The sequence below is a fragment of the Pteropus medius genome, unplaced genomic scaffold, assembly GCF_902729225.1.
Source record: "Pteropus medius unplaced genomic scaffold, Ma_sr-lr_union100, whole genome shotgun sequence".
Classification (NCBI taxonomy): Eukaryota; Metazoa; Chordata; class Mammalia; order Chiroptera; family Pteropodidae; genus Pteropus; species Pteropus medius.
In genome coordinates, this window is record NW_024349797.1 from 1,956,649 (window position 1) to 1,984,433 (window position 27,785).

The window sequence follows — 27,785 nt, forward strand, 5'->3', positions numbered from 1 at the left end:
AGGGAGGCAGCCAGCTTCGTGTTGTAGGCCCCCGTGTGCGGTGCTGGGCAATGGTGAGCAGGGCCCGGGGCCTGGCCTTTGTGCAGAGCTCTTTGTCCCCCGGCCGCACAGGCCCAGATGTTCAGAAGACAGGGCAGGTTGGGGAAGGGGTCCCCAGTTCACTCCTGTGTGAGAGAGCTGGCACCCCGTCAGGCCTGGGCTTTGGCCCCCTGCTATCTGGGCCCGCCTTACAGATTCCCAATTCCTGCTTCCTGCCAGCTGGAAGACTGGGCCCTGGGCACCCTGCTCAGCCTCCTGTGGAGGTGGCTCCCAGTCCCGCTCCGTCTACTGTGTCTGGTCTGATGGGGCTGGCGTCCAGGAGGCCGTCAAGGAGGCTGAATGTGCAGGTCTGCCTGGGAAGCCCCCAACCACACAGGCTTGCAACCTGCACCGCTGCGCAGCCTGGAGCACGGAGCCCTGGGGAGAGGTGATGCCCCTGCCAGGGCCCGGGGCGGGGGTGGGGGAATCAGGAGCCGGGTTGTGGGCCTGGGGCAGCAGCAGGACAGGGTTGGAGGGCTTGTTCTCCGCCATAGTAACAGATCCCAGTAAAGTGACCTGACGGTTAGTTGTGGAAGCTGTGGCCAAGGCTGGGACAAGGAGCAGGTGCTTGGACTCCTACTCCAGTGCTCTTCGTCCTTCTCTAGGATCCTGGGACACATTGTTTGGGGACAAGGGAAGGGCTGGCATTGTCTGGGGCTACTGGTCACTGCTTCCAGCACCTACAGATGTCTAAGTTGCTAACGAGGGAATATGGAAAACACACCTCAGCCTGGTGTTAACAGCCATGGTTCAGGCTGTGTGACCTCAGGGGAGTGACTCAGGCTTTCTGGGCGGGGGAGCTGGACAAGGGCCGTAGGGTGCCGTCTGCCCTCCATGCCAGGCCAGTAGGCCTCCAGCTGCCCAGACCAGCGTGGCTCCTCTGGGCGAGGACAAGCTCTCGCTGATGGCCTGGTCCTTACAGTGCTCTGTCAGCTGTGGTGCCGGGGTCCGGAGAAGGAGCATCACTTGCCAGAGTGCTGAGGGGTCGCTGCTCCCTGCCACAGCATGCCACTTGCAGGACCAGCCGCCTCTCACTGAGTCCTGTGTGCATGACGACTGTTCCCCCCTCAGTGACCAAGCCTGGCACATAGGCACCTGGGGTCTAGTGAGTGCTTGCCTCCCCCCATACCTGCTGCCCAGTGCTGGTCCCCTGGGTCTCTGGCGGGCTGCACACGTGCCTATCCTTGGATCCGACATGGGTTAGCAGGCACCTTCCTCCCACTTACCTTCCTCTCTTCCTCCCACCTCTCTCCCACGCTCCCTTTAGTACCGCTTCCCCACCCCACCCCCACCTTTAGGGTCTCACCCTATGCATGTGTGTTTTCTCTTCCCACTCGCACTCATGGGCCCCAGTGCTCCAAGAGCTGCAGCTCGGGCACGCGGAGGCGCCAGGTCATCTGTGCCATTGGGCCACCCAGCCGGTGTGGGAGCCTGAAGCTGTGGAAGCCTGCAGACGTGGAGCCCTGTAACACACAGCCTTGTCATCTTCCTCCCGGTAAGGACAGGAAGGGTAGAGCCTGGCCCAACCTCTTTCCCTGTTAGAACCTAGCCAGCACTTCCTGCCACTGGGCCTTTGTGCTGTGTCAGCCACCTGGACGGCTCTCCTCCCACATCTTCCTCTGCTGAAGCCGTCAAACCCAGCTCTGTGCAATCTCACGAGCCACCCCTGTTCTTCTCCCACAGAGGGAGCATCCCGTACCCTACCCCCATAGCTTACTGTCACTCTTAGGTTAGTGTCCTTGTGCTGCTGCGTCGTATATGGCTTGTTAGGCTTACTAGCTATAAGCTTCTCGAGGGCCAGGTACCTGATTTCCTTATTCCTGTTTATACCACTCACAGAACTTAACTAGCATGTGCGAGGTACTCAATGTTTGTTGAATGACTAAATGGCTGAATACAGAGCAAGGGGGTGGTCCAGGAAAGATTGTCTTTATATACTGTTTCTGCCTCTGTCTTCCCCTTTCCCCTCCCTCGCATCCCCACTGAGAAATAAGGTGTCTCAGGCATGAGGAGTCACCAGAGGAAGGGATGGAGAAGCCAGCACTTGTTTGGTGTGAGGATTTGACATTGAGGAAGGATGTGGGTTGGGCTGAGCTGGACAGGGTGGGTGGTGGCCTTCTGACACTACAGAGGAGTGTTTGGCCCTGACGTATTAGTGATGAGGGCGGTAGGATTCCGCTGGAGGCACATGGCAGTGTGGCTGAGAACCAGTGGCTTGGGGTCAACAGCTAACCTAGATCCTCTCTGGCTCTCAGTCTGCCCATCTGTACAGCGAGGTTACTAAGTGACTCTCCAGGCTTGTGGTGAGTCCCTGGCAGTGCCTGAACACACAGCACTTGAGAAGCAAGGTGTCAGCTGTGATGGTGGGGAGGCTGTGTGGAGGCCCTGGGGCCAGGCTCCTGGGTTCCTCAGCCTGGGTTTCATGGGGCAGGAGGATCCTCGGGCTCCTATGAGTGCAGCTCCCTAGAGCCACTCAGTGTCCAAGGCCCCAGGACGCCTTCCTGGAGGAGGTGTCCATGATTCATGTAAGTAGGAAGGAAGGAATTGGAGACAGAATTCCAGGCCAGGCCGAGTTGTTAAAGAAATAACCTTCATTGCTATTTTTATAATTATAAAAATAATGTATGTTCATTGTGGAAATTTTGGAGAAATCAGAATAGTATGTAGAAACGTCAGTTCCCCTTGACCCTATCCATTAGTGGGATAAATCTCTAGTGTAATATGTGTGTGGCTCTGTATCTGCTTTTTCTCTTTAATGCCATTTGGCATGTGAACATTTTCCAGTGTCACGATTTCTCAGGGTTTCGCAGAAGTCCATGACGGGTGAGAATTGAGGTGATTTCTGGTGGTCTGGGGACCGTAACTAATGTCGATGTGCATTCTGGCGCATGCTCTGCGGGGGAGGGGCTGGGGTTCTTGCACCCTGCCTGCAGCTGCAGCCTCTGCTTCCTCCTCTTTCTGGAGCAGCGCTCCATCAGTAGAAATAGAGTGCCAGCCACATGTGTCATTTAAAAATTTTCTGAGAGCTGCATTAAAAAAGTAAAAAAAAAAAAAAACACAGTTAGTTAATAATATATTTTATTTAACCTAGTAAAATATTTTTAATGTGTGATCAATAGAAAAATAATGGGATATTTTACATTCTTTTTTTCACAAGATTTAAAAATAATTAAATCTTGGAAATTCAATGTATAGTTTACACTTCAGCACATCTGCATTCAGATGCTAATCCTTCACTGGTATACTGGATCTAGATTTAGATTTCATAAATGTGCAGTTGACAGAGTAGATACTACCCACGTTGTTTCAAACATACTGGGGTGGTTTCCTATACGTGAATCAAGTCTCAGTATTTAAATTTAAAATAAAATTAATCTTAAAGAATGTAACTCTGGCCACATTTCAAGTACTGAACAACTCTGAGACCAGTAGGGGCCCCAGAACCAGCCCTCAACCCCAGCAGTGTGTGTGGGGGCGGGCAGGAGGTCTGTCTAGGGGGTGGTTGGTGTGCTGAGAGCTGGAACAATGCTGAGGGCTGCAGGTTGAATTTGTCTAATACAACCCAGGGGAGCCATTCAAACTGGGTACCTGCCTGAGGGTCAGACTGAAGTGGAGACAGTGGGGAAGCAAGAGTCTGGTGGGAAGCAGGCGGCAGAAATTCAAACGCTAGGAAGAGCAAGAAGGACTTGGCACTGGCCCTGCAGAGCCTGATGCCCCGAGGGTGTGCGGGCGAGAGATGCTGGACTTTAAGCCTGAAAAGATAGAAGGGTCACAGGATGGGGAAGCCAGAGGCAGGATGGGCTTGGCAGGAAGGCGCCTCTCACCTTGAATTTAAAAGGAGAGAAGGCAGAGATTCCCAGGCTGGCGGGGGCTGAATGCAGGGCCAGAGAGAATGTAGGTAGGAGATGATAGAACTGGGAAGAGAATCTGAATCGGCCTCTGTGGAGGTTTTGGCCTGGGTGGAGTAAGCAATCAAATGAAAACAAGGATTTGACCACATGTCTGCTGGAGTCTTCCAGCCCTAAATTATTATTTTTTAAATATTCCCTGGAGACTGGCTAGATGCAGTCCATATGGGAATGGAATTTTCACTTTTTAAAATAACTTTATTCCATTATGTAGTAATATGCTTAAACAGAAGGAAGGGACCCCACCCACCCCCACCCCACACACACATGTGAAGCATTCAGAAACTTTCACTGTGAATGTTTAGGGTATATTCTGCGAGTCTTCTTTTATGTACCATTAAATTCCTTTTGTCTTAATTTTCTTAGCCATTTGCATTTTTTCTCCATTTTATGATTTAAAAAATCTTTTAAATAACTTTATTATGGTGGTTAACTATATCATGTACCATAAAATTCACCCATTCTCATGATTTTTAGTAAACTTACCTCGTTGGACAATAAGGTGATGAAAAATTTTAAACATACAGAAAAGATGAACTATATAGTGAGCAGCCATGTTCCCACCTTCTAAAGTCTACAGTTAACCTTTTGTTACATCTGCTTTTTCATTTTCTATTCTCTTTATTCTTTCATCTACCAATCCAATTACATTTAATATGAAATCTTTTTATTGAGGTAAAATTCACATAACATACGGTTAACCATTTTTAAGTGTAAAATCTGGTGTTATTTGGTGTATTCGCAACATTGTGCAACCACCAGCTGCCCTTATTTTCAAAAATTTTCATCATGCCATACAAGCACCTGTACTGATTACATAATCACTTCTCGTTAACCGTAAGCTCCTTCCTTGGGAACCTGATTTCCTTTCTGTCTTTATGGATTAGCCTATTCTGGATTTCATCACAGAAAAGGATCAGTAGACTTTTTGTGCCTGGCTTCTTTCACTTAGCAGAATGTTTCTGAGGTTCATCCAAGTCGTAGCATGTATCAGCACTTCATTCAATTTTATGGCTGAATAACATTCAATTTTATGGATACACTACAGTTTGTTTATCCATTCATGTGCTGATATTTAGGTTATTTCTGCCTTTTGCCTATAATGAATAAAGCTGCTGTAAACATTTCTGTGTAAACATAGGTTTTCATTTCTCTCGGGTTTGTACCTAGGAGTGGAACTGCTGGGCCAAATGGTGATTCCATATTTAACTCTTTGAGCTGCCAAACTGTTTGCACAGTCTCTGTATCACTTCACGCCCACCGGCAATGAGTGACAGTTCCAGTTTGACTATATCCTCACCAACGCTTGTTTCTGATGTTTGATTAGGGCCTTCCTAGGGGGTACAAAGTAGTATCTCATGACTTTGATAGCATTTCCTTAATGACTAATGATGTCGAACATCTTTTCACGTACTTGTTGGCCGTTGGTATATCTTCTTTGGAGAAAAGTCTGTTCAAGTTCTTTGCCCATATTTTAGTTGGATTGCTTTTGCATCTAATTAAAAAAAATGTATTACTGTTTTTTGTTGTTGGGATCAAACATAGATGCTCTTTTTATATCTGCCTTTTCTTTTTGCTGTACATGTAATATAAGCATTTTTCTGTGTGATTAAGGACTTTCGAAATGTGGGAAGGGTATTTTATGAAACCACAGGTACCGCTCACGTCACCTCTGTCCTGGGCTCCCATGGCCCTGCCTGAGTGGCAGGGTGGGCACTAACATTGGTCAGGCCTGACCATGGCTCGGGCCCACTCTTCTCTGTTTCCCTGTACCCCACCTGGACCGCCCTGGCCCCCTGCAGAAGTCCCCAGCGTGCAGGATGTACACGCCGGCCCCAGGGTTCCCTGGATGTCTTTGGGTCGGGAGGCCCCCGCCTCAGGTGAGAAGCTTGGTGGAAGCCCCCAACCCAGTGTCCTGAAGATGGAGGTTGAGGGTGGGGGTGAGTGGCTTAGGGAGGATGGAGAGAGGTGGGTCTGATGTGGACTCATGGAGGTGAGGAGCCAGGTAAACATATAATGTGATTTTGCTTCTTCCTCTTTCTAGATTCCAGAGACCAGTGGTGGGCTCCCCGGGAGCAGCCCTCAGCCCGGGGTAACCCCAGAGGAGACCTGAGCCCCCATCTGCCAGCCCCAGGTCCAGCGCCTTCTCTACAGCAGATGCCACAGCAGCAGCCCCTGCGGTCTGGCTCCTGGCCCCATGACTGCAGACACAGCACCCATGGGTGCTGCCCTGACGGCCACACCGCATCTCTTGGGCCACAGTGGCAAGGCTGCCCTGGAACCTCTTGTCAGCAGAGCAAGTAGGTGCCTCTTCCTCCTCGGACCAGGGGAAAGAGGGGAGGTGTGTGAGCGAAGGTGTGTCCGATGGGCAGAACAGCGTCTCTGCTCCGACGGGGTGGGGTGGGCTTGCCCGGCTCAGGAATGGGACCACGGAGGTGTCGTCTCTGAGCTGCCCTGAGTGTGATTAAAGACTTTTGAAATGTGGGAAGGGTGTTTTATGAGATCATAGATACTGTTTGTGTCACTTCTGCTGTCCTGGGTTCCCCCGGCCCTGCCTGAGCGGTGGGGTGGGAGCGAATGCTGGCCGCGGCTCAGGCCCTCTCCTCTCCTCTCCATCCTCAGGACGTGCCTTCCCCTTGCCGAGCTTTCTCCTATGCTGAGACGGGTGAAAAGCCTGCTTTCTCTGCAAAGTCAGCCTGTGGAGGTGTAGCCCAAGGCCTAGGAAAGCACACGGGGTAGAATTCTAGCTCACCATCCAAACCAGGCTCCCGGGAGCTCCCTCAGGGGCTGGGGTGCTAAGGGCCCAGACTTTGGGGTCAGTGGCCTGGGGGTGATTTTCAGCTCAGTCACTTACTGGCTGTGACTGGGTGACTTGGGGCAAGTTACTTAACCTCTCTGATCTTGGCTTCCTCTGCTGGAAATGATGACAGCCACTGGCTGGGGTGACTGAGGATGAAATGAGTCATACAGTGCTTGGTACATGGAGGGGCTTAGATCCGTTCCTCCGTTCATCTTCAAGTCCTGGTTGTGGAGGTGGAGTAAGTGTGAGATCCTCTGACACGCCTTCTGGCCCCATCTCCTGGGACTTTGTAAAAACTCCCCGGGAACCAGATATTCAGGCAGGCTCGGGTTCATTTCTTCCTCCTCCTTTTTGTGGCAGGATGTGTGAGTTGAGGATTTGCCAATTATTAGGGCTACGACTCTGCTTATTGTGTTACCATGGCCCTCCCCGGCGGCCGCCGCGTGGTTGGTAGACGTGGCGAGACTGCGGTACGCAGGATGCTGTGCCCTGCACGCGGGGACGTGCCGTCTCCCACGCAAATCCTCACCTGGTCGGCCCCCTGTGCAGGGAGCCTCGGAAGCTCAGGGTCCCTGAAAGGGAGGGGATCAGAGCTGGGTGGTGAGGGGAGGGCTGTGTGATGTCTGTCTAGGTATGGGTGCTGCCCTGACGGGGTGTCTGTGGCTGAGGGGCCCCATGAAGCTGGCTGTGCAAAGTCTTATGGTGGCAACAGCGCCAGGAGCAGGCTGGGGTCGAGAGCAGTGGCCTCCACAGTAAGTGTCTCGTTCACGTGGGGGGCAGGAGTCCAGCTCCGATCCTGCTCAGTGCCACTGGGCAGCTTTGGTCTTTGAGGAAGGAGGTCCCTGAAGCCTGTCGGCCTGGGCCGTCCTCTCGAGGGCAGTTTCAGAGATGGTCTGGGATGGGGGTTTCATCCGACATGCTCCTGGCTTTTGATCTCCCCTCCCAGGGCTGGGGTCATGCGCTGTGGGCTCACAATTCTGTCTGTCCCTCTTCCTACCATCCTCCCCCAGGCAACCTAGAGTCCCCAAGAACTAGACCTATCCCCAACTTCCTCCATAGGCCCCCCAGGCGCACCAGCCCCAGGCCCAGGAGAACGAGCCCAGTGAGTGCCGGGGCTCCCAGTTTGGCTGTTGCTATGACAGTGTGGCTTTTGCAGCAGGCCCTTTAGGAGAAGGCTGTGTGGGCCAGCCCAGCTACGGTGAGTGGATGCCCTTTCTCGTCCTTCCTGGGGGATGGGCTCTGATCCCACTGTGTCCCCCACCCCCATCCAGAGCCAAAGCTCTTCCTACTGGCTCAGTTGTTCATTCATTTCTTCCATGAATATTTATTAATCGCCTATTAGGTGCCAGGCCAGAGAACATGGCTAGATTGTTCTCATTTCCAGCAGTTTGCACTGAGGCCATCTGGCTGCTGTGAGAGTTGGGGAGAGTTGTAGGTGGAGAAGTTCCCATGGAGAAGAAAGACTTGTTCTTCCCCCTGAGGCTCAGCCCCCTCCAGAGGCAGAGATGGTATAGGGTGGCAGTGCCAGGACTGATGGGGTGTCCCATGGCCTGGGATGAGTCCTAGAGGGAAGTTATTGAGGCTGGAGCATGGGATGCATCGGTGGAGCTGCTGGGGACTAACATGCGGACATCAAAAGCCAGACAGGCTGGTGCTCAGGGTCTGCAGGGGCCTTCAAGCAGGGGCCAGCCATGGCCACATCCAAACATGGAGAGGTGGAGCAGGCTGTGCTGGGGTGGAGGGCTGCTAGCATGGGCAGGTTGGGGCTGGAGTTGCATTCAGAGGCTGGCAAAGGGCCCTGGGAGCAGAGCAGGGCCTTTGCTGGGCATCTTCACAGGCCCCTGGTTGCTCAGGGCTGGGTCTGTATCCTGAGCTAAGGGTGTCAAGGTCAGGCCCCGGTGTGTACTCCAGGAGTCTGGTAATTAATGGGGAAAGGCTTGAGGGAGCCGGTCCAGGGAGCTCACAGCCCTGACCTGGAGAGCTCTGTGGGTGGAGATGGACAGTTTGACTCCAGAAGCTGCTGTGGTCACAGCCCAGGGCAGGTCTGGGTAGTCAATAAGATGCTGCCCCCAGGGTCAGGTCAGGGGCCCGAGCAGAGGTGTAGGCATGCTCCATAAACTGGGGAGGGCCTTGCTGCTGTCTCAGAGGGGATGGTGGCTGCTTCTCGGCAGGGCTTTGCTGGGCAGTGTTATTACTGGCCACCCGGGTGACACGCATCCTCCCTGTCCTCAGCATACCCAGTGCGGTGCCTGCTGCCCAGCGCCCACGGCTCCTGCACAGACTGGGCCGCTCGCTGGTACTTCATTGCCTCCGTGGGCCAGTGTAACCGCTTCTGGTATGGTGGCTGCCACGGCAACGCCAATAACTTTCCCTCGGAAGAGGAGTGCATGAGCAGCTGCGGGGGGTCGCGACATGGGCCCCACCAACAGGCCTCCGGCCATAACACCCACAGAGATGGTGGCAGCGGCAGTCCTGGAGGCCAGCGGGAGGCCAGCCAGCACAGTACCATGGCCACAGGCCAGAGAAAACCCTTGCCTTCTGGTGGCCTCTGGTGGAGAGACTCAGAGCCTGGGCCAGGAGACTCGTACCACACCCAGGCCTTAGGAGAACAGCCTGGGGGCCAGGAGCTGGGGCCCAGCGCCCCTGGACTGGGCAGAGATGCCGGGCGGCCAGTGCCACCCTCCCACAGCTCCTCCTACAGGTGAGGCCCACCTTTCCCAGGTGGGGGGGAAAGGACATGGGCCAGGGGCTAAACCTGTTGAAGCTAAAACTCTGGGGTAATAGGGAAGCCAGCCTGCCCTCCCTATCCCTAACCTCAAATCCTCTGAGGTAGCCTCGTTACCTTCATTCTACACCTAGGCAAGCTCAGGCTTTGGAAGTTGAGCAGTCAGTACATGGTGGTGCCTGGACTCTACAGCATGTCTTGCCAGTGTACCCAAGAGTCTGTCTAATTGAAAAAGCTTATGGTTCTCATGACCTTTGGCAAGTCATCTGACTTCTCCAAGCCTCGGTTTCTTGACTCGTAAAATCGTGCTATCTCATAGGTTTAGCGTGAGTTCCATTTATTAATTACTCTTGGGACTGTGTCACGTTGAGAGATTTGCGAAGATTGAAAACTAAATGAACAGGTGTGTGGTTTAGTCCCCCGCACAAATCCGGTGTGGTGTGTGCTGTCTCCCAGCCTCTCCATCCCTGGACTTTGTGCCACCCCTGCTGCTGCTGCGGGCACAGGTTGAAGTGGCAGTGCTTAGGGCATGGCAGGGAGGTTGGGAGGGCAGATTCCTGAGTCCACAGGCTTCTGGAGCTTGGCCTCATGTGACGGACGCCCTCTGTCACAATTGCCTGTGACAGGATGGGCACCAAGCTGTCCGTGGTGGGACTCGCTGATGAAGGTGGTCCCTGGTCCTGGCACTCATGCCAGCAGGTCAGGTCCTCGCCTCCCACCTTTCCAGGATTAGCTTGGCAGGCTCGGAGCCCTCTCTGGTGCAGGCGGCCCTGGGGCATGTGGTGCGGCTCTTCTGTCCGGATGACACCTCCCTGGACCCCCATACCAGGTGGCAGAAAGACGGGCAGCCCATCTCCTCTGACAGGTGTGTGCAGGCATCCTCCCCCAGTGGCAGCCCCTGGGGTGGGAGGGTGTGCGGCTACGGTCCCCTCTGCAAGGAGCACTGGGGCCTGAGGGGGGTCGGGCTCATTATTGTTCTCAGGAGTCCCTTCCATTCAGGCACCGGCTGCAACCTGATGGCTCCCTGGTCATCAGCCCCCTGTGGGCAGAGGATGCTGGCACTTACAGCTGTGGCAGCATCGGGCCAGGCCGCGACTCTCAGAAGATCCACCTTCGCATCACAGGTCCCTGTTCCCCACCTCCAGTGGGTTCTCATCTCCACACTGGAGGGGCTAGGGTGCCTCCTTGAGCCAAGGCATCCTGGTAGCAGGGACTGTATGCTCCAGCTGGGCTGGGGTGGACGTATTGCCCCTTGTGGCCCTCATTTTGCCATGTCCCCCACTGGCCTCATGGCCCACCCTTCCTTCCAACTCCCTTCTCCCCACAGCTCACCCCTTGCTTCTCCTGGCCTTATGACAGGGAGTGACATGTCCGAGGCTGAGCCAAGGCTCTTCCCTCAGACCAGAAACCCAACCCAGGGCTTCAGTCCTCAGGACTCCAGCCTAGGGGGCGATGCCGGGGACTTGGGGACCATCTCCTCCTCACATCCGCGGCCCACGACCAGGTAATGGGAGCAATGCTATGCTGCTTTCAGCCTCCCCAACCTGAGGGCCAGGGTCCATGGAGGTCTCAATGGGTGACAGAAGGGGAAGGCGAATGGCTCCCCAGGCCGACGTGTGCTATGACCAGCTTGCTGGCCCCTGCTTAGGGCTTTGTGAGGTGAGGACTAGAAAAACATGGCTTCCTGAGCTCAGCCTATTGAGGAAGAAGGGGAGCCTTCCCTCCAACCTCAGCCAGTTGGGAACACTGCAGGCTATGGCCCAGGACTTGGGAGACAGGGGAAGGGAAGAGTGTCTGGAGTAAAGAGCCTGAGCTGGAAGAAGTCACAGTCTACAGAAGGGGTGCCGAGGGCCGGAGGGTGTCCAGGTCAAGGGCAGAGGCAGACGTGCAGGGTGGGGAGAAGGCAGTCTGAGATCACGCGTGAGGGTTGTGAGATAGCAGAGGTGGCTGTTAGCCTTTGCCCCACGTAGGTACTGATGGGTCCTCACCAGAACAGAGGGGCGATCTGGCTGGAGGGCGAGGAGGGACGGTGAGGCTCGCACAGAGGTCTCGGCCCCAGGCATGGATAGGGGTGGGGGCGGCAGTGGCAAGGACCCCCTCAGGGCTGTGGGGGTGCTTGTTCTGCAGGCTCCGCCTGGACCGGAACCAGCCTGGGGTGGTAGAAGCCCACCCAGGCCAGCGGATCCAGTTGACCTGTCGTGCTGAGGGCTTCCCACCCCCCACCATCGAGTGGCAGAGAGATGGGCAGCCCCCCTCTTCACCCAGGTTTGCTCCGCTCCTCTCCTCGCTGTCCTGCCTCCAGCCCCACCCACCCTGTGTAGGCCATTAGGGGAAGGGCTGCCAGGTGTCCCCTCTGGTCAGTCAAGGGCTCTTGAGAGAGGGAGCTGCTCAGCATAGGGCTCCTTGGGCAGACCAGCATTTGGGTCTCTGGGCTTTTCCGGTGTGGTTAGTGGGCAGAAGTAACAGGCCAGGTAACAGAGGTGCTGGCTGAGGGAGGAGTGGAGGCAGACGTATTTCTGGCTATAATCATAACAGCTAACATTTACTGAACCCATATGAGTGTGAGGCTTGTATCCACCATACGAGCTGCAGAAGAGCTGCGGTGAGGTAGGTGCTATTTTTCACACGGAAGCCTAACACCACGCAGCTCCTAAGTGGCAAAGCCAGGATTTGAGCCCACTAAATGAGGGTAGCGAAAACTGGACACTCATATTATTTTGTATCAGAAGACTTGTTTATTGGCAGGCTTAAGTCAGGCGTCCCCATGTGAGTGCTGGCAGGTGGGGGACCCGCGGGCCTAAGGCTGACTGGCCGTTTGGTGACACCCCCCTCAGCAGTAGAGGCTGCTCACCAGGGAAAGGAGGACCCTGTCCCTCCCCTGCCCCCGTGGGATGGAGCCACCTGACTGTGCTTGGTCCCCAGACACCAGCAGCAGCCCGATGGCTCTCTGGTCATCAGCCATGTGGCTGTGGAAGACGGTGGCTTCTATGCCTGTGTCGCCTTCAATGGGCAGGACCGAGACCAGAGATGGGTCCAGCTCAGAGTTCTGGGTAAGGTGCAGTCTTGAGTGGAAGGGTGACTGGGGCCAGTGGCCTTTGAGGTCAGGTGGCGCAGGATCAGCATAGTGGCTGACAGTGCCTCATCCTTGGACTCAGGAGACCTGACAATCACAGGGCTGCCCTCTACTATGACGGTGCCAGAAGGCGACACGGCCAGGTTGCTGTGTGTGGTGGCAGGAGAAAGTGTGAACATCAGATGGTCCAGGTAAGACTACTCCCGCAGGCCTGGCCTCAGACCCACAGGTGTCCACTTTTCCGCAGGGATGTTGCTGTCACCACTGCCCCACCCCAGGCCTGGTGCCTAGACAACGAGGCCACACAGGGCAGTTCTCTTTTCTGTTAGCTGGGCCACACCAGGGGTTCTCAACCTCGGCACTGACATTTTGGACCCGATAATTTTTGGTTGTGGGGGCTGTCCCGTGCGTTGTAGGGCGTTTAGCAGCATCCAGGCCATCTACCCACTAGGTGCCAGTAGCACTCCCAAGTCATGACAATGTGTCCAGATGTTGACAAATGTCTCGGTCAAGGGGGGGCGGTGGAATCTCCCCTGGGGTTGAGAACCACTGGGCTACACTCAGCTTTGGAGACTTCAGTGGCCTTTATCCCAGATCGGTTGGTTTGATTCATTCAGCAAACTTTTTGTTTTTTGCCCCCTTCCTCCTTGCATGGTGTCAGGACCAGGCTAGGCTCTGAGGATCCTAAGGTAATCAGAACCCTAAAACAGTCCCGGGGGGATCCTGGGATGATCCACGTCCCCTAGATACTCCTAGGCAGGAGATGGCCCAGGGTCCCCTCAGGTACAGAGGAGGCTGCCTCCCACCTGAGAGAATCAAGGAAGGAGTGGCCATGGAGGTGACTTTGGCTGGGCCGTGAAGGCTGAGGGGAAGGATGATTTTGGGCAAGGCTCAGAGGTAAGTGAGATGCCAGCGTGGCCGTGGGCCCTCACACTGGACTGGGCCCTGGCTCTTCCCAGCAGCAGACATGCTTAGGACGACTTCCCTCTTTAAATCAAACATAAACAAACGCCCTCCTCTGACCCTGTGTTTCCCTGCAGCCTGGCCTCTGTCAGTCTCCCCTTCACAGCGTGGCCGTTTGTATCACATGTCTCTACCTGTTCACCCCACTCACAGCTCAGCCCTTGCACTGGGGCCTCACCTCCACCCCTGTTCCAGGGAGACTACTCTGGCCAACGCCACCAGCTGCCTCCCTGTTCCTAAATCCTCTGGCATATCCCAGCCCCCACACGACCTGTATCCTCCCACTGATCGCTTGTGCCTCCCGAGACCTTCCCTCCCCGTGGCTCCAGGCAACAACCCTCTTCTGGTGTTCTTCCTGCTTCTCTGTCTGCTGCATCTCTTCATACCTCTCCCTTAGAGGCCGGTGTGCCTCAAGGTCCTGTCCTTGGTCTTCAGTTTGTCTAACTTGACCTTGGGCAACCTTGTAGACAGTTCCCAGAACCATCCTCGGTGATACACTCTCTGGGTCCAGAACCTCAAATCCGAAGCCTCTGGCATCTCTCGGCACCCGAAATACAGAATGGTGGAAAATAACCTCACATTGATTCCCTCATCCCTCCCTCCCCGGGTCTCCTCACGGTGGAGGGCACCACCATTGCCCAGTAACCCAAGCTACAACCCTGTAGCTTGATTTCTTCCCCAACTCCCACATCTGCCCCTCATCCCAGTCCCTTTATTTCATTGCCTGTGTCATCTGTGCAGCAGCCACTTACCTGGCCTCTGCTCTTCAGGCTTGTCCCCTACCCCACCACTGAAGTCTGCAACCCTTTCAAAGTACAACTGCATCAGTGCTGCTTAGCTCACGCCCCTCTGTTACCCCCTGGATCCAGTCCAAACTCCCGACCAGAGCCGTGTGCACGTCCTCCTTCACTCTCTTGCTCTGGCCGGGGCCTGTCTTCAAGCTCCTGAGTCCCCATGTTCCTTCTGTCGTCCAGCTGCAGCCTCCTCATCCTTAGGTCAGGTCTCGGATAGCCTCTTCCTCAGGGAAGTATCCCCTAGACACCTGCACCCCCACCCCAGTGCCCTGGAGGCAGGGCGCGCTTATGTCCTTCATCCAGCACAGGGCCTGGCACCTCAGTGCTGCTTAAAAGTCTTTTGTTAATGACAAATCAGTGTGGTTCCTTTGTGGATAAGAGGCACATTCACTGGAACTTAGATCACTGTGCTCAGTATGAGGCCACCCGTCTTTTGAGTTATTTTGCTTTGATAATGTTCCATCTTCCTTGAGGTGAGGGTCATCTGTCTACACAGAGGAAGCAGCTGGCTCTGGAATGGTCTTTCATTGCCTCCTGGCTCTGGAGCCTGAAGACCAGAGGCCCTGGACAGCTCTCTGTGTCCTCTCCACTCCAGGAATGGGCTGCCAGTACAGGCCGATGGCCACCGTGTCCACCAGTCCCCAGATGGCACGCTGTTGATCCACAACCTGCAGGCCAGGGATGAGGGTTCCTACACGTGCAGTGCCTACCGTGGAAGCCAGGCAGTCAGCCGCAGCACTGAGGTGAAGGTGGTCCCACCAGGTAAGAAAGGCCTGCCTCAGGCATTCGCTTGTTCTGGCTGTATGCTGCAGAGCGAGGATGAGTGCAGGCTCTGTGGTCCGCGGGACTCTGGTCCAAACCCTGGCTCACTCTGCCACTTACTGGTGGTGTGACTGGGGGCAAGGGGCTTAACCTTCCTGAGCCTTACTCCCACCTGATAGGGACGTAGTGAGGATGAAGGAAATAATGTGTATGTATGACAGGCAGCTGGTAATAGCTTAATAGATGGTGTTAAATACCATGCTTTAGACTTACTGGTTTTATTTTGAGAAATGATTGACTGGAGCTTCATTATAATACTTAAGGCAGGCAGACAGACCATTAAAAACTGTCCATTCTAATTAGGGTGGCAAACAGTGGTCCTATGATCGAAAAATGCCTTTATGGCCCTTGGACCCTATAACCCAGAAAGGAAAGGGCAGGGATTAGTATCACCATCTCACAAATGACACGGATATCCAGAGAGCTCAAGTGATGTTTCCACAAGTTGCACAGCAGCAAATCCACGGCCAAGTTGGTACTAAAACCTAGGTCTTTTGACTCTTCACTTAATGTTCTCACTAAACTATTACGCCTGTAACTGGGTAGAATTTTACCTGCATTATTCAGTAATTTGATATTTTAGCTTTATATTCTCCAGCTTTTGCTCTGAGTTGTTATATCATCAAATTTTAACAACTCTAAATACTATATTGTGAGATGCATTAGTTTTCATCCCACTAAGAAAAAAAGGTTGTTTAGTGACACAATGCTAACACTTCACCAATATACAGTCCAATTTGACAGGTGTTACATTAAGAGCATCTCAGAATTTATGGAACAGACTGGTTTAATGTTCAAACTCACAAGAGCTCCCTAGTCGAGTAAGCCGGAAGGAAACGGGAGGGGTGCTCTGCCCTCCCACGTATCCTCAGTGTGGGTTCACTGTCTGAACAGCGGGGCAGTGCCCCAGGCCAAGCAGCCGGACTTCATGGGGCTTGAAATAGAGCTGGGGGAGAATGCACCAGGCCCTTCCTGTGCTGGCCTGCCTGGATGTTCACGCACCAGGAGCAGTGTTACATTCGCGGTGCCAGCCTGGCTGCCTGCAGAGGGTGGACACTGGTCAGTACTAGAGCTTGAAGGTCTGTGGTAGAAATGTTGCTGAGTTGGCCCGACATGCAGGCTTCCAGTTTGTGAGCTCCTTAGAAAAGTGACTGGGACTCATCCTCAGGGCCCAGCCCAGTGCTTGGCATCACTAGGTGCTCAGATACTTGGTGACTGAGTGCATGAAGGCATTACGTTGGTGACAGCACCATACTGCTGGGGCAGTTTTCACCTCTGATGAATTGATCTCTCGTCTACATACTAACCAAACTTACAAGTCTTGAGACAACCCAGAATGCAGACTTATGCGAGAAAAGCTATTAGGAGGACCCTGATGGTCATGTTTGTGATTAGCTAAGTCTATATGGGAAGCCAAATTATAATCAGAAACTTGCTTGATGAAGACTGGTGGGGCTCCTGATGTGTGGGTCCCATACTGAAATGGTCTGATGTGACCTGCAACTTGGACAGGGCACTTATGGCATCAGTCAGGCCACTTTTCTCCCACACGTGCTGGACGGTGGTGCTAATCTTAGATGTATTAGGGGAATCTTTCTTGGTTAGAAGTGGTCTCCCTAACTGTATTCATTCCTCTGATTAAGCTGCAGATTATGTGCTCTCAGCCATTTATGGTTTTTGTGGGGGTCTCACTTTGCCCTAGTCATGGTTTGGTGGCATTGAGTGTTAACGTCAGAGTGAGGAGCCTTGAGCTGGTCACACTTTGGTGTAATGTACAAACTTGTACTGTGAGGACTTCTCAACCTTTTTGCCTAAAAGATTGATTAGAAACAGAAAAATACTATAGGTATAAAACAAGGCGGGGGAGGTGGTTACTCACTTTTTTAAATGAGAGAGAATGAGGCTATGAGGCAAAAACACGGTTATGCGCTTAGATTTAGCTATGGTTACTATGTGCCCAAGGGGCTACTGCTCTCTCCATTTCAAATGAAGAAACAGAGAGCTTAGGTGTCTTACCCAGAGTCAGCCAGCTGGTTAAGTAGGAGAGCCAGGTACCGCCCAAGCAGCCTGGCTCCAGAGCTGGTGTGTGTAACCACGATGCTGAGCACCTCCTATCCTCTGGGCCCTGTGACGGGCCCAGGGGCTACAAACAGCTGAGACAGAATTGATACCAAAGTTACTGATTTTTTTAAAACCACTCTCATAAATGGCTTGCTGTTCATGTGACTCTAAGGTAGGCAGTGCTCTTGTTATACTGATATATCAAACCTTTACAGTCATTCGCTGGTGAGGAATGGTCTATTAGTTGGGGAAAGAGGGGATAAGCCTTCCTTAGCCTCATGAGGTCAGGTTTTTGGGAAGGTGCTACTCAGGCCTAAAGCAAGTAAGAGCCCCTTCCAGAAAGAAAAGGGAAGTTCGATGGGTCAATAACGGGAGGACCACTGCATGCTAAAGTAAGGCCAACAATGGATGGAAATTGACTTCAGAAAAACGCTATGCACACCTCCCATGATCACATCAAAATTACAACTTAAATTAGAGAAGTATAAAATTTAAAACCACCTGAAGATTAGCTGAACAGAAGAAGCCAGGACAAGACTGGTAGGGGTGGAGATGTGGAGTGGGCAGGTCCCGCACCCACGCTGTGGTGATTGAGAATTGGGAGGGATATCTTGGCTGCAGAGGTTCCCCCTGAGGAGCAAGGAGTCTGAGCTCCAGGGCTCCAGGAAGAGAGGAGTCCCCATAACAGCTGGCTGTAAAAACCAGTGGGCACTGCATCTGAGTGAGATGGAGGGCTGCTGGAGTCCCACGCATTCCCACAAACTCATTCATTCTGGGCTCCAGTGCAGGGGCGGCAGCTCTACTTAGGACAGAAGCACTGGCAGGCACCATCTCTCTTTTGTTGAGTCCTCCCTCCACCCAACCAGCAGCTTTCCATTAACCTGGCCAACACCATTTGCCCCACCCTATCCAGCTTATGCACCCAGTTCGAGCCACTTCCAGTGGCTTTTCCACACAAGAGGCTGGCATCAGCCCATGCTGTGGACTTTCCTAAAATCTCTCAAAGGTCCACAAACCCCAAATAAGCAGTAGCTGGCCTCAGCGTGCCCCGTACCTCTTGCTAAGTGGCACCAAGCCCAGCACAAGAGGCTACTGGTTTCAGCTGTCATTTTAACTCCCATCAGCTGGCCTCAAGCCTGGCATAAGATGCAGCTAGTGTTGGCCTGGAATGTAAGTTCAACTAAGCAGCCACAAATGGTTTAACTAGTGGCAGCTGGCCTTGGTTCACAGTATAGCCTCTCCCAAGTGCCTCCAAGCCCAGCACAAACAGCAATCAACCACAGGTCACTTTGAAGCTCCCAGTAGGCAGCCCCAAGGAAGGTACAAATGGCAGCTGACCTTGGCCTGCACAGGGGCCCTTCCCAAGAGCCTCCAGAACCAACACGCCCAATGGCTGGCTTCAGACCACACCAGAGCAGCACCCAACCAGCTCCATAAATGACACATCTGAAGGGCAGACTTGGTGGCACCAGAACCCCACTAAAACAATTCCTGCTCTGTGGGGTCAGTCTTCTGCACAACAGCTTGTCTGCTGTAGTCATGGCCAGCCCTTACAGCCGATTAGCCTGAGGGTCAATCCCACCCGCTGATATGCCAACAGCAATAAAAGCTCAACTACAATAGGAGGGCACACACAGGGACATTCTTGGAGCATCCAGCTCAGGTGAATATGGAAACTACACTACCGGCCTTATGGGACACCTGCTATATAAGGCCACACTACCAAGACTGGGAGACGTAGCAGATCCACCTAACAAACAGGGATTCAGCAAAACTGGGAGATAAACATGTTCTAAATGAAAGAACAGGACAAAAACTCCAGAAAAAGAACTAAATGAATCGAGACAAGCAATCTATCTACCAGCTAGAGTTCAAAACATGGTTATAAGGAAGCTCAATGAATTGAGGGGAAGCATAAATGAATTCAGTGAGAACCTCAACAGACAGAAACCATAAAAAAACTGTTTAGAAATGAAGAATACAATAACTGAAATGAAGATTACGTTAGAGGGAATCAATATCAGATCAGATGAAGGAGAGGATCAAACCAGTGATCTGGAAGACGAGGTAGTGGAAAACACCCAATTGAAAGAGCAAAAAGAACCCCCCCAAATGAGGTTAGTTTAAGGGGCCTCTGGGACAACATTGAATGTACCAACATTGCATCATAGGGGTACCATAAGGAGAGAGTGAGCAAGGAATTGAAAACCTAGTTAAAGAAATAATGATGGAAAACTTCCATAGCCTGGCACAGGAAAGAGACATACAAGTCCAGGAAGTGCAGGGAGTCTGAAAAAGATGAACCCAAAGAGGCCCATACCAAGACATAAGTAAAATGCCAAAGGTTTAAAGACAAAGAATCTTAAAAGCAGCAAGAGAAAAAGCAGGTAGTTACCTACAACAAGGGAGCTCCTATAAGACTGTCAGTTTGATTTCTCAACTGAAATTGCAAGCCAAAAGGGACTGACATGAAATAGTGGTAAAAAGCAAGGACCTACAACTAAGACTACTCTACCCAGCAAGGCTATGATTTAGAATCAAAGGAGAGATAAAGAGTTTCCCAGACAAGACAAGCTAAAGTTCACTACCACTAAACCAGTATTACAAGAAATGTTAAAGGGACTTCTTCAAGTAGAAAAGGTAAAAAAATATGAATAAGAAAATATAGGAAAGAAAAAAATTCTCACTGACAAAGGCAAACAGTGAAAGCAGTGAATCAACCAAACACAAAGCTAGTACAAAAGTTAAAAGGCAAAAGAAGATCTTGTGTAATTACAACGATAAATTAAGGGTACACACAAAAGAAGTAAAAAGTGACAAAAAGATAAACTTGGAGGGAGGTGAGTAAAACTTGTAGTGATTTTAGAATGTGTTCAAACTTAAGTGACCATCGACTTCAAACAGACTGCTATAAACATATCTTGGTACATATGAAGCGCACAGTAACTACAAACCAAAAATCTACAAGAGATATACAAGAAATAAAGAGAAAGAAATCCAAACATGACACTATAGAAAATCATCGACATAAAAAAGAGCATGAGAATAAGAAAGGAACAGAAAAGAACTACAAAAACAATCAGAAAAGTTACTAAAATGGTGATAACTACATATCTATCAATAATTAAATGTAAATGGATTAAACGCTTCAATCAAAATACATACGGTGGCTGAATGGATAAATAAACGAGATCTGTACATAGGCTGCCTACGAGACCCACTTCAGATCAAAGGACACACACAGACTGAAAGTAAGGAGATGCAAAAACAATTTATGCAATTTATGCAAAACAAAAAAAAGGTGAGGTAGCAATACTTATAACAGACAAAATAAACAGACTTTAAAATAAGGGCTGTAACAAGAGACAAAGAGGGCATTTCATACTGATAAAGGGATCAATCCAACAAAAGGATATAAACGACACATTAAAGCTGATGGACCTAATTGATATTTTTAGGACATTTTACCCAAAAGCAGCAGAATATACATTCTTTTCATGTGCACATGGAACATTTTCCAGGACAGATCACATGTTAGGCCACAAAACAAGTCTCAATAAATCTGAGAACACTGAAGTCATATCAAACATCTTCTCCAATCATAATGGTATGAAACTAGAAATCAATTACAAGAAGAAAACTGAAAAATACACAAACATATGGAGGCTGAATAACATGCTAATAAACAATGAATGGATTAACAAGATCAAGGGAGAAATCAAAAGATACCTTGAGATAAATGAAAATGAAAATACAATGACCCAAAATTTATGAGACACAGCCAACGCAGTTTCAGGAGGGCAATTTATAGCAGTACAGACCTAGCTCAACAAATATCTCAAAAAATCTAACCTTACACCTAAAGGAACTAGAAAAAGAAGAACAAAGCCCAAAGGGAGTAAAAAGAAGGAAGTAATAAAGATCAGAGTGGAAATAAATAGTCTAAAAAAAAAAAAATAGAAAAGAGCAATGAAACCAAGAGCTGGTTCTTTGAAAAGATAAAGAAAATTGATAAGCCTTATCCAGACTCATCAAGAGAGGGCCCAAATAAAATCAGATGTAAAAGAGAAGTGACAACCAATGCTACAGAAATACCAGTGATGATTAGGAAATACCATGTACAATTATATGCCAACAAATTGGACAACCTAGACGAAATGGATAAATTCCTAGAAACATACAATCTTCCAAGGCTGAATTAGGAAGAAACAGATAATCTGAACAGATAACCACTAATGAAATTGAATGGATAATTTGAAAAAACCATCCCAGTAAACAGAAGCCCTGGACCAGATGACTTCACAGGTTAATTTTACTAAAGAAGAGTTAACACTTAATCTTTTCAAACTATTCAAAAAAAATGAAGAGGAGGGAAAGTTCTCAAACTCATTTTACAAGGCCACCTTTACCCTGCTATCTAAACCAGACAAAGACACAACAAAAAAAAAGCTATAGAACAATATCCCTGATGAACATTGATGCAAAAATCCTCAACAAACCATTAGTAAACTGAATATAATACAGTAAAAAGATCATACACTATGATCAAGTGGAATTTATTCCCAGCATGCAAAGTGGCTGGTATGATACCCACAAATCAAATTAATGTGATACGCCACATAAAGTGAAGGAGGAAAATCATATGACCATATCAATAGAGTCAGGAAAAGCATTTGACAAAATCCAACATCTATTTATGATAAAAACTTTCAGCAAAGTGGAATAGAGTGAACATATCTCAACATAATAAAGGCCATATATGACAAACCCACAGCTAACATTATACTCAATGGTGAAAAGCTGAAAGCTTTTTAAGATCAGAAACAAGACAAAAATGTCCACTTTCACCACTTTTATTCAACATAGTATTGGAAGTCCTAGGCATAGCAATCAGACAAGAAAAAGAAATAAAAGGCATCTGAATTAAGAATAAGTAAAACTGTCATTATTTGCAGATTACATGGTACTATATATATATAACCCTGAAGAATCCCACCCCCAAACTATTAGAACTAATAAATGAATTTAGTAAAGTAGGATACAAAATTAATATTCAGAAATCGGTTGCATTTTTATACACCAATAATAAACTACTGGAAAGAGAAATTAAGAAAACAATCCTATTTACAATTGCATCAAAAAGAATAAAATACCTAGGAATAAATTTAACCAAGGAAGTAAAAGAGCTGTACTTGGAAAACTATAAGACACTGAAGAAGATACAAATAAATGGATGGCTATACCATGCTCACGGATAGGAGAAATTACCATGGTTAAAATGTCTGTACTGTCCAAAGCAATCTACAGATTCAATGCAATTGTCTATCGAAATACCAATGGCACTTTTCAGAGAACTAGAACAAATAATCTGAAAATTTATATGGAACCACAAAAGATCCCAAACAGCCAAAGCAATCTTGAAAAAGAATAAAGTTGGAGGTAGCATGCTATCCGAAGAAATCTAAAACCCTAATTTGAAAAGATATATGCACACCTATGTTCACTGAAGCATTATTTATAATAGCCAAGATATGGAAGCAACCTAAGTGTCCATTGATAAATGAATGGATACAGAGAATGTTGTACATATATACTATGGAATATTACTCAGCCATAAAATATTGCAATCTTGCCATTTGTGACATGGATGGACTTTGAGGGTATTATGCTAAGTGAAATAAGTCAGAGAAAGACAACTATCATATGATTTCATTTACATGTGGAATCTGAAAAAAACTAAATGAACAAACTAACTTATAAAGAGAACTGATGGTTGCCAGAGGGGAGGCGGGTTGGAGAGATGGGTAAAAAATAGGGATTAAGATGTACAAATTGCCAGTTATTAAAAATCACGGGGACATAAAGTACATCATAGGGAATATAGTTAATAACATTGTAATAACTATGTATGATATCAGATGGATACTAATTGTGATCACTTTGTAAGTTATGTAAATGTCTAGTCACTATGTTGTAAACCTAAACCTGAAACTAATACAGTATTGTATGACAACTGTAACTGGAAAAAAAAAAAACACCAATGGGTGGAAATTGTGATCCCTTATGTAGTTGTACAGGTGTTGAAAGGTTACAGAGTAATTGCATTTTAGGGGGAATCTGGCAGTCATAGTGCCACTTTCCTTTTAAGGAAATGAAATGGTAGGTGAGAATTTTCACACACAGAGCTACCTGACCACTTTCTCTCCCCCCTGTCATTTTGCAGCACTGGTCACTCAGCCGAGGGACCCCAGTAGGGAGTGCATCGACCAGCCGGAGCTGGCCAACTGTGATTTGATCCTGCAGGCCCGGCTCTGTGGCAATGAGTATTACTCCAGGTTCTGCTGTGCCAGCTGTTCCCGCTTCCAGCCTCACGCTCAGCCAGTCTGGCAGCAGGGATGAAGGCCGGCTCCAGCCCCAGTTCTAAAGCAACTCTTAGAGCTGGGGAGAGGGGCAGGGACTCTCGGTCTCCCCTCTCTGGCTGGCAAAGGGGTGGAGACATTGCCCCCCACCCACCTCGTGTTTAGCCTCAGCAGCAACCAGCACCAGCCTCCCTCTGAGTCCCCAGCAGTGTCTGCATCTCTGACGTGAACAAGAGGAGTTTGTTCGGATAACGACACCCTTTACTTCTTTCTACAATTTGTTACACAGAATCAGCTGACTGCATTTTAAAAGAAGCCGCTGGGGTTCTCACTTCATTTAAAGCTGAATGGGGAGACACGTAATGATTTCAAAGTTAACGCCTAGCTCACATGGGGAACACTAACTCCTGCTGCGACAGAGAAGTATTCTTGCTAGAACCAGATCTCAGGTAGGGTCAAACAGTGGTCTACTGCTCTCATCTCTCTCTCTCACCCTTCTAGGTAGTATAGCAACCAGCTTCAAATCCCATCTGTGCATACAGTTAACAGCAGGTTTGTGACAGCTCTCGGCGAAGTGGACTCTAATGTAAGGCTCAGTGCAGGAATATGGGATGAAAGAGTAGCAACTGCATTATTATGAAAGAACTGGAGAATCTCCTTACTTTCATCAGGGAGCTGGAGCCTGAAGCCCTCCTTCTGAGGCTGACACGCAGAGCTGGCTGTGAGGATCATGGCATACCTGTATGGAGCTGACTGCTGGGCCTGCTCTGTGCTGTGACCAACCAGGAGCCTCTCCTCCTCACGGAGGGATCTGTGAAGCAAAATGTTCACTGCCAGATAAAAGCCATACTATAATCAAAAACAGCAACAGCAGGATGGGGGCGCCAATGGAGGGGAGGGCAGTATAACATAAGGAGGTGGCTTCAGAAATGGACTGAGTTGGAAGAAGTCATTCTTCACCTCAGAACCTTGAATTCCTTGCTGCTAAAATCAGAAGCCTGGATTCAATAAGCTTCTGAGTCTCTTTCTACTTGAACCTTCTACAAATCTTCCCGAGGGCTGGCTGGGCCTAGTGACAGAGGTTATTCTGGGACACAGGAAAGAAAGGCATTACAGGGAAAGGTGACTTTTACTACCACCATGCTGGCTAGAAAAAGAGACGAACTGTGCCGTGGGTGAGGGACACTTCTCCGTCTCCCTATCATCTAACAGAGGAAATGTGGGCCTGGTCAGAGGTCTTGTCGTCCTTCTGTTAAAAAAATATTGAGCATCCCCGTTCACTTACCACAGCTGGTTCTGCTACAGAAATCAGAAAATAACGGCTACTTTCTTGGACTGCCCAGTTTTTTAGTTAAACCAGCATTTGGCCTATTGGCGACACTTCGGAAGGTAAATTTGAGGTTAGCTAGCTCTTCTTAGAACTAGTCACAGAATAATGGCCTAAGGTTCAGGTGAGAGTAAAATTCAATCTAGACCGGTGGTTCTCAACTCTCTTCCATATTGGGAGCTTTAAAATAAACCCCAACCTTCCTAGAGATTTGGATTTAATTGGCCTGGAGCATGGGCAGGACCTGAGAATTTTAAAAGCTCCCCAGGTGATTCTGATACGTATCCAAGGCTGAGAATCAGTGCTCTAGCCTTGGACTCTCGATTGCAAATCTTGTTCAAATGCCGTTTCTGCTTACGCGGTCAGGGTGGGGCTGAGCTTCTGTATCTCTAACCAGCTCCTAGGTGAAGTCCATGTTGCTGTCCGGAGCACACTTGGAGCAGCAAGAATCTGACATTAGAGATGCACTCAGTATCAACCAAAGCCTAAAGTATGAATAAAAATCTGAATTTTAGGAATATACTAGTCCCAAAAAATGATTTTCTAGCCACCAAACTAGAGATCTGCAGCAGCAGTAGAATGGAGAGAGAACAAGACCAAAAAGAACTAAAAGTCAGCTCATTTGCTAATAAAGGGGAAAGAACAGCCTTTCATGGGCAAAAGCTTCTACCACGAACATTTATTTTTGTTAAAGCAGATTATAAATTCTCATCAGTACAAATATATATAACTTACATTTGATTGTAAGGCCAACGTTTAAAAGTAAAAATGAGATGGGATCTCGCGTTGTTACCAGAGGTCAAGGGGCTGCAACTGACAACGAGATGTTTTCATCATCACAAGGGAGGGGAAGGGGGATGGGGACACACACACACACACACACACACACACACACACACACAGCTAATAAAACCAGAATCTCCACCCCCCACAAAACTCATGAGAACAAAACTTAAAGGACAAAACAAAACCCACCAAGACCCACATGACAAACCAACATAGTAACCTGTGTTCCAGTCTATGGATATGAATGACGTCATTGTCACCTTAGTGTTAAAACGAAGTAAAGGATTAACATAAGGAAACTGGAAACTGCAGCAATATATAACAGAAAATACATATTCTCTATAGAGCATATTTAGATTGATTCCATTAAAATAATGACATTAGAATTTCATCACAGGTTTAAAACCAGGACAATACTACTCTTTCATTGTCTTTAAAACTACAAACCTAGCGACTGTATTGGTCATAAGCATGATTGTTGTTGCAATGTGCTACTTACAGTGACTGATACCGAATTAGCCAGGGGTCCCATCTTCACCACTCAACCTTTCCTCTTTTTACTTTAATAGGCATCAGTGATAAATCAATCTTATGTACAATTTCTTACAGCTAACCCTTTTACCTTTGGCAAGATTACTTACAACTCATACAACTTTTTAATGTTGAGAACTATTTAAAATATTCTAAATGCATAAAAATAAAGATTTTGGCTTTTTCGATATATATTTATAATATTTATTCTTACTCAAAATGGAAGCTCAACTTTACCCTTAAAATATAGCTCTGCCGGACAGCTGCTGTGCCCTCCTGGGAATTCTGGCAGCACAGCCTGCCTCTCGTCCCTGACCCAAGCACAGGCCACCCTGCTCTTGATCTCTAAGACAGGCCAGTACTGAGAGGAGGCAGGTGAATGGCCTGAAAAACAAAGGGCGATTGTTTTGCTTCCCATTATATTTTATATTCCAGTAAATGTGCTTTGAATACAGATTCCTGGTCAGATACGTCTGCTCTCTTGCCAGAGATTTGTAAGGGGCTGAGGCAGGAGGAGGGGGCCAGTGGGCAACACTTCCTCGACTTCTTTAGCCTAACTGCAAGACAGCTCTTCTCTAGGAATGGTTTTCTCCACTTTTTTCAAAAATCACCCCGCACAGCACTCCGTGCCTGGACGTGCTCCTTGGGACCTTTGGGATTAGTGAAAAGTGTACTTGATCAGGAACACAAAGGCCCCTTTGCTCCTTTAACCTCCACCCCCTGCCCTTGCCTAAGTACAGACAAAATACAAAAGCCATAGTGACTGCTCAAAGTTCAATTTCAAATGTCTTTTGTAGGTCACTGGAGAAAGGGTTGGTGGGGGAGGGGTTAGTATGCTGCTTGGACTTGCTTTCTAATGCAGCCCACTGGGCTTCAAAAGGATCTACCGGGCAGGTGCCTGTAGGAACCTCTGTGTGCTTATCTCCTGAGGCCAGCCTGCCATCATCTACACCATTGAAAGCTGCAGAACCGTTGAGGTGCTGAGCAGGAGGCTTAAAAAAGGGACTGGCAGTAGCACTGCTTGTCTCATATGGAGGGAATGTCTGCTGCCTGACCAGGCTGGGAGACTGATGGGGGTGAGCGGCCTGAGGGTGGCCTGCAGTGCCAAACACGTTGGCCACCATCTGGGAGGGAGTGATGCCCACCACAGGCACATTAGAGGCTGGATAGGGCATCCCATTGGCCACAGGATAGGCCTGGGCAGGAACGAAGGCTGGCTGCAGGGGTGGGACCACACCCACTGGCACGGGCTGAGAGGCGAGGCACACGTTCCCTCGGAAAGGCGGCGCAGGCTGGGCGATGGCCGTGGGCGGAGGCGGCTGGAGAACTGGCTGCAGGGGGACAGCGGAGCCTGGGGGCTGCTGCGCCCGGACGCTCTTGGACACCTCTTCCAACCAGCGGTCTGCCTCAGAGGGCGTACGTCTGTGACCAGCCTGGAAGAGACCTGGAGAGGCAGCATCGGAAGATGGACCCCACTCGGTCCCTGGAACAAACAAAATAGAGAGACAAAAGAATCAGTCTTTAGGGGCTTCTTTCCTCACCTGATAACCTTGGTTAT

General features: G+C 49.5%; 2 protein-coding genes across 18 annotated transcripts in view; one reads left to right on the forward strand and one right to left on the reverse strand.

Annotated features, from left to right (window-relative positions):
• PAPLN (papilin, proteoglycan like sulfated glycoprotein) overlaps positions 1-26,818 on the forward strand; it is a 39,990-nt gene extending 13,172 nt beyond the window's left edge. For both annotated transcript variants that reach the window (XM_039883716.1, XM_039883717.1), the window contains 16 exons: positions 259-466; positions 1,001-1,183; positions 1,432-1,573; positions 5,789-5,866; positions 6,031-6,286; positions 7,418-7,538; positions 7,846-7,984; positions 9,019-9,487; positions 10,239-10,376; positions 10,511-10,635; positions 10,871-11,015; positions 11,639-11,776; positions 12,434-12,561; positions 12,667-12,775; positions 14,937-15,103; positions 23,448-26,818. In XM_039883716.1, the coding sequence (XP_039739650.1) occupies positions 259-466; positions 1,001-1,183; positions 1,432-1,573; positions 5,789-5,866; positions 6,031-6,286; positions 7,418-7,538; positions 7,846-7,984; positions 9,019-9,487; positions 10,239-10,376; positions 10,511-10,635; positions 10,871-11,015; positions 11,639-11,776; positions 12,434-12,561; positions 12,667-12,775; positions 14,937-15,103; positions 23,448-23,623 (2,722 nt within the window). In that variant the 3' untranslated portion in view covers positions 23,624-26,818. The remainder of the gene's footprint in view (positions 1-258; positions 467-1,000; positions 1,184-1,431; positions 1,574-5,788; positions 5,867-6,030; positions 6,287-7,417; positions 7,539-7,845; positions 7,985-9,018; positions 9,488-10,238; positions 10,377-10,510; positions 10,636-10,870; positions 11,016-11,638; positions 11,777-12,433; positions 12,562-12,666; positions 12,776-14,936; positions 15,104-23,447) is intronic.
• The window catches only part of NUMB (NUMB endocytic adaptor protein), a 129,048-nt gene continuing 126,821 nt past the window's right edge, over positions 25,559-27,785 (reverse strand). For 14 of the 16 annotated variants that reach the window (XM_039883731.1, XM_039883729.1, XM_039883732.1 and 11 more), the window contains one exon: positions 25,575-27,710. In XM_039883731.1, coding sequence (XP_039739665.1) covers positions 26,995-27,710 — 716 coding nt within the window. In that variant the 3' untranslated portion in view covers positions 25,575-26,994. Of the gene's footprint in view, positions 27,711-27,785 lie in introns of all 16 variants that reach the window. The other 2 variants (XM_039883734.1, XM_039883733.1) reach the window with 1 other exon arrangement.